This window comes from Muntiacus reevesi, chromosome 3 (genome assembly GCF_963930625.1).
Source record: "Muntiacus reevesi chromosome 3, mMunRee1.1, whole genome shotgun sequence".
NCBI lineage: Eukaryota > Metazoa > Chordata > Mammalia > Artiodactyla > Cervidae > Muntiacus > Muntiacus reevesi.
The window spans coordinates 195052792-195058791 of record NC_089251.1 but is presented as its reverse complement, the minus strand read 5'-3'; the positions used below and the strand labels follow the sequence as shown (position 1 = coordinate 195058791).

At 48.6% G+C, this 6000-nt stretch overlaps 1 protein-coding gene across 1 annotated transcript in view; it reads left to right on the top strand.

Moving 5' to 3' along the window:
- Positions 1 to 4322: 4322 nt before the first annotated feature.
- The window catches only part of GYPC (glycophorin C (Gerbich blood group)), a 45064-nt gene continuing 43386 nt past the window's right edge, over positions 4323 to 6000 (top strand). Inside the window, exon 1 of the mRNA XM_065931357.1 lies at positions 4323 to 4736. Within this exon, the coding sequence (XP_065787429.1) occupies positions 4703 to 4736 (34 nt within the window). The 5' untranslated portion in view covers positions 4323 to 4702. The remainder of the gene's footprint in view (positions 4737 to 6000) is intronic.

Genomic DNA, 6000 nt, shown 5'->3' with positions numbered 1-6000 from the left:
TCCTCCAAGGGATCTTCCCGATCCCGATCAAACCTGCACCTCTTACATCTCCTGCATTGGCAGGCAGGTTCTTTACTACTAGTGCCACCTGGGAATTTTAGTCAGGAAAATCTCAGTAGTACAGAACAAAGGTCCACAAATGCAAAAAAAAAAAAAAAAAAAAAAAAGCTAGAAATAAAAATACCTTCACATGCCAGAAATTAGGGTTTCTCTGACTCTGTCTCAACAGGTAAAGAATTTGCCTGCAATGCAGGAGACACAGGAGACACTTGCTCAATTCCTGGGTTGGAAAGATCCTCTGGAGGAGGAAAATGGCAAACCACTCTAGTACTCTTGCCTGAAAAATCCAATGGACAGAAGAGCCTGGCAGGCGACAGTCTGTGGGGTCACAAAGAGGCAGACACGACTGAGCGACTGATCCATGACACATACCAGAGCTCCGAGCAGTTGTTAGACTTGTGGTTCATTTTTCTTTCCTCTCCATTTAGTTTTTTACACAAAGAGCATCTATTCCTTTGATGAAGGACAAACCTTTTATTAGAATTTTTAAACTTTTTATTAGAAATTCATTTAAATTAAAAAATTAAAGGACTCAAGTAAAATCTGTCCACCTCTGCCTCTAAGAACTCATCAGTTCAGTTCAGTCGCTCAGTCATGTCTGACTCTTTGCGACCCCATGAACCCCAGCATGCCAGGCCTCCCTGTCCATCACCAACTCCCAGAGTCCACCCACACCCATGTCCATCGAGTCGGTGATGCCATTCAACCATCTCATCCTCTGTCATCCCCTTCTCCTCCTACCCCCAATCCCTCCCAGCATCAGGGTCTTTTCCAATGAGTCAACTCTTCATATCAGGTGGCCAAAGTACTGGAGTTTCAGCTTCAACATCAGTCCTTCCAATGAACACCCAGGACTGATCTCCTTTAGGATGGACTGGTTGGATCTCCTTGCAGTCCAAGGGACTCTCAAGAGTCTTCTCCAACACCACAGTTCAAAAGCATCAATTCTTCAGTGCTCAACTTTCTTCACCGTTCAACTCTCACATCCATACATGACTACTGGAAAAACCATAGCCTTGACTAGACGGACTTTTGTTGGCAAAGTAATATCTCTGCTTTTAAATATGCTATCTAGGTTGGTTATAACTTTCCTTCCAAGGAGTAAGTGTCTTTTAATTTCATGGCTGCAATCACCATCTGCAGTGATTTTGGAGCCCAGAAAAATAAAGTCTGACACTGTTTCCACTGTTTCCCCATCTATTTGCCATGAAGTGATGGGACCAGATGTCATGATCTTAGTTTTCTGAATGTTGAGCTTTAAACCAACTTTTTCACTCTCCTCTTTCACTTTCATCAAGAGGCTATTTAGTTCCTCTTCACTTTCTGCCATAAGGGTGGTGTCGTCTGCATATCTGAGGTTATTGATATTTCTCTCTCTCTCTCCTGATTCCAGCTTGTGCTTCTTCCAGCCCAGCATTTCTCAAGATGTACTCTGCATATAAGTTAAATAAGCAGGGTGACAATATACATCCTTGATGTAGTTCTTTTCCTGTTTGGAACCAGTCTGTTGTTCCATGTCCATTCTCACTGTTGCTTCCTGACCTGCATACAGGTTTGTCCTATGAAGGGGACCAGCAGCACGTGCATTTTAGTCTGGGTTGGGGATAAAGCAGGCAGGGGTACACCTCCTGTGGGCAACGCCTACCCTGTATGGTGCTTGGAAGGAAGAGAAAATCCCCAACATGGTCTCCGTCGCACCTTCTTATCCCTTGGAGGGTTGTAGGAGGGTTACACCAACCCTGTTCTACATGCATTAGAGTCTGCAGGGCTGAGACTCAATGCTGGTTCTACTGCCGTGATCAAATTCTTGTCACTGTTCCCAAGCTCAGTTTTCTCACCTTTAAAATGTGTCCTTCAGGAGGGAAAGGGGCTAGGGATGAATTGGGAGATGGGGGTTGACACACATGTACTATCGATGCTCTGGGTGAAACAGATAACTATTGAGAACCCGCTGCACACCACAGGGAGCTCTGCCCAGCGCTCTGCAGGGACCCAAACGGAAGGGAAGTCCAAACAGATCTGTGTGTGCGGCCGAGTCACTCTGCTGCACAGGGAAACTCACACAACAGTGAAAAGCAACTGTGCACCACTAAAAAATTAATTTAAAAATAAAACGGGCCCTTGACAATATCCTCGTTGAAGGTACTCATGGGAAGTAAGTGAGATAAGAACTGCTTTATTGTTTCAAGACAGAGCTGAGCTCTTTACCGCATTAATAAATATCTAACACATTAAGATACACTAGTAATGCATTTCTGTGATTTAATGTCAGACACTTGCCATATTAGCTAACATCTCATATAATGATTTTACCCTTTTAACTAGTCCTCATTTCTTTAATATTAGGCACTTTCATGGTTAATCTTCTAAAATATCAAACATGTCCCTATTAGCTGAACTACTCACTATGAAACACTGTGCTTAGTCACTCAGTCGTGCCCCACTCTTTGCGACCCCACGGACCATTAAATACTATTTACCTTCTTTTCAGATTTGCCTGGGGTCCTTACCATAAACCAAGTGTTCCAGTGAAGGAGAAGGGAACAGATAACTTTAACTCCTATGTGCTGAGTAAGACATCATATTGTCTGTTTCGTGATTAACTGGCTAATGTATCACTCATAACAACCAAACTTTGCAGATCTCCTCAATTTCATAGACGAGAAATACGAGGCTCAGAGAAGTCAAGTAAAATGCCGAGTGTTACCCAGCTAGACGGCAGTAAAGTCACAGAACCGGATGGAGTCCCAAAGCCTCGGCTCCTCAGTGGCCCAGGGCACGCTCACATTCTCTCCTTAAGGATGGAGCTGAGATGTTTTAGAACGCTACTTTGTTCTTGTAGCTCATCTGAATAGTTTGTTCAGCTTTCTACTCTTGTTGTTGACTTGTTTAGTTACTTAGTTTTGGGCTTCCTGTCCATAAGGGATTTGTGGCTTTTTTTTTTTTTTTTTTGGTGCTTTTAACCTGTCCTACCTGGCAACCCACTCTATTACTCTTGCCTGGAAAATCCCATGGACGGAGGTGCTAGGTAGGCTACAGTCCATAGGGTCGCAAAGAGTCGGACACAACTGAGCAACTTCACTTTCACTAAAAATTAATTAAGCAAATCCTAGGCTTATGTCCAAAGACCAGTTAACTGTAAATGAGGTTCTGGGATGTCCTCCCATTAGCGAGGTGCAATGATCTCGGGACTCAACCTTTGCTTACCTGACTGGTCTTTGGTTTCAATTCCCCAGCTGCCATTCAGATAATTGCAGTTGTTTTATTTATGAATCTGAACACAGGTGACGCTATTATCCAACATGAACCTACATGTATTAACTGTTCCAGTAATCACTGCCAGCTTCTATTAAATGCCTTTTTTGTCCCACTGTCATTATGTAGACATTGCCTCTTTAAAACTCTGGAATGTAATTGTTCTTGTCTCCATTTTACAGATAGGGAAACTGAGACTCAAAATTTCCATACCTGGCCAAAGACATTCTGTGAAGAGTTCACTTCTCGTCAACACAAGACATGTTGAGTGTGGAATTTTGATTAAAGCTCTATAAATATTATCTAACTAAAGAGACTTAGAAATACTTTCCCAGTGTGTCAAACAGGCAGCTCTAGTAAAGATGCCTGGAGTGGTCTAGGCTGGGAGAAACGGGCAGATCATCGGCGTTGCACACCTCCAGGGAGCAGTCCTGAGTTGTGTTCAGTCTGGATGTAATCCCAGCTGCACACACACTGCACAGACCGCTGGAAACGTGCCCCGAGGTCGCAGCAGAGACGAGGGCTGTTCCACAAACAGCAGCGAAAACTGCGCAGAAAAGGTGAGACAGGAGAAGGCCAGGGTGTTTCCTTGGACAGGGATTTAAAATGAAGGTGATGTTGTCTGAAGCTACCTGCCTTTCTCTCTGCCGGGTGAAGAGAATATAATGCTGTATATCAGACAATATTCTTTTTGGTTGAGATGGGTCGAGTTCATTTAACCAGAGTGTCAAAATCCCTGTTGAGTTTTTAATTGCCTAGTAAAGTGAATTCTCCAAACACTCCACTCTCTCTGAAAGCCTCAGACAAAGGTGATCCAAAGCAACTCACAGGTCTTTAGCCAGCACCCGTTTTCTCTAAGAATCTTTCCCAAACACAAGCCCATGGGTTGGGACAGTTCCCCTAAGTCACGAGGAGGCCAGGAACTCTCCGCAGGCCGCAAGGCTCTGCGAGGCCTCAGAGGCTCCGCCAAGACGCCGACCTGAGTCTGGCTCTCCTCGGTCACCGGCCCGGCCCGCGGCGGCGGGGGAGGCCCTGGGGAAGGCCATCTCGGCACCCTGCGGGCTCTTCGGCCCACACACAGGGTAATTCTCCTGTTAGCTGCAGATAGAAACAGAAACTAGTTAGAAAATCGTGATTCCCGCGCAGGACAGTCGGAGCACAGAAGAGTTCAGAAGTGGGCGGGAGTGTGTGTTCAAAAAAAAAATGGGTGGGAACCCCATCAGCCAAGTCTGCAGAAAGCTAAGCGAAGCCTGCCCACCTCCGGCCGGAGCCCCTCCCCGCGGCCCGCGCCGAGTCTGACACAGGTGCCGCTTCCTCCGGCTGCTGAGGGTCGGAGCGGCCGACGCGACCCTTCCCCGGTCCGGGCCGCGCCCCGCGCCGGGCAGCGATGAGCACGCCGCCGCCGACCACCACCCAGCAAGGTGAGTGCCCGCCGGGGCGGGGGCGACCCGCACTGCGGCCAGGGCGCTGCGCCGCCGGCTGGCCCGGCCTCCCGCTGGGCGAGGGACCCGCGCGACCGCGCCGCCGACCTCGGGGAAGCCGGCGGCGCAGCGCCCTGGGCACCGGGCATCGCGGGGTCGGCGCCCCCCGAGCCCGGCGCGGGCTGCGCGCCCCGGGGTGGGGAGGCCACCTCCGTCCCAGCGGCCGTCCGCTGGCTGTCTGTCTCTTTGTGTGGTGGTGCGGGGTGCCTGTGGCCAGAACTTTCCCCTAAGAGATGAAGAGGGAGAGACAGCTCGCTAGGCAGCGCAGAGAGGAAGCACAACAACTTGTTTTCGGGCTGCGCTGGCAGGAAGGTGGAGGCGCGTTCTGAGAAACTCGGAGTTAACTCCGCCAACTCCGACTCCTCTCCTCTCCCAGGCGGGCGGGAACCAGCCACACGCAGATGTCACAGGGATCGGCTCGGCTCGCCGTGACCGTTTGGACGGTTGCAATTCTCCAGAGCCTCTTTTCTTTCTTTTTAAAACCAGCACTTGCTTTCTTAAGGACAGGAAATCCCGCTGGGGTTCTTTGTGAATTTCAAAAGCAATGTTCTGAAACGTTTCTGGGCCTCCCCCAACCCCACCCTCTCCCCCACCGTTGGGCTTTTGCAGTAAACATTAAATTTTCATTTAAAAAACAAGCAAGCAAACAAAAGACAGTGTTGATCACTCCTCCCTACCCTGGCTAGGTCTGACTCTTAGAAACTGTTCGAGGAGACTCTGAGTCTATAATGTAACACATTTAGTAGTTAACAGGGTCTTGGTCATGGGTACTGGAGACACACTCCGTTTGTTTCTCTTTTAAAAAAACGGCCGTGTGGCCTTAGGCAGCAAACTTGAGCCTGGCTGAGGGCCGCTGGGCCGCCTCTCTGCGTACATGGCCCACGAGGTGTCCGAGTTCCTCGCTGCCCGCTTCCAACCGTGTGTGCAGCTTATCACAGGAACCTGAGGCAAGCCGACATCCCTTGGCTGCAGTGTCATCACCCTTTGTGGGAATAAGAGGATAGTGTGCCTGTCTGGATTGTGAGAGTTGGTACACATCAGTGGCTCAGCATAGAGGTGAACACATGTTCAGCGCTTGGTAAATTCCAGCATCTTTATCATACTGAGAATCCATGAGCTCCTGTGAGTTCGTGTTTACCTTTGTGTGTGTGTCTGTGAGTGTGAGTCAGACACTAGTGAGTGTGTGTCTGTGTGAATCGGATAC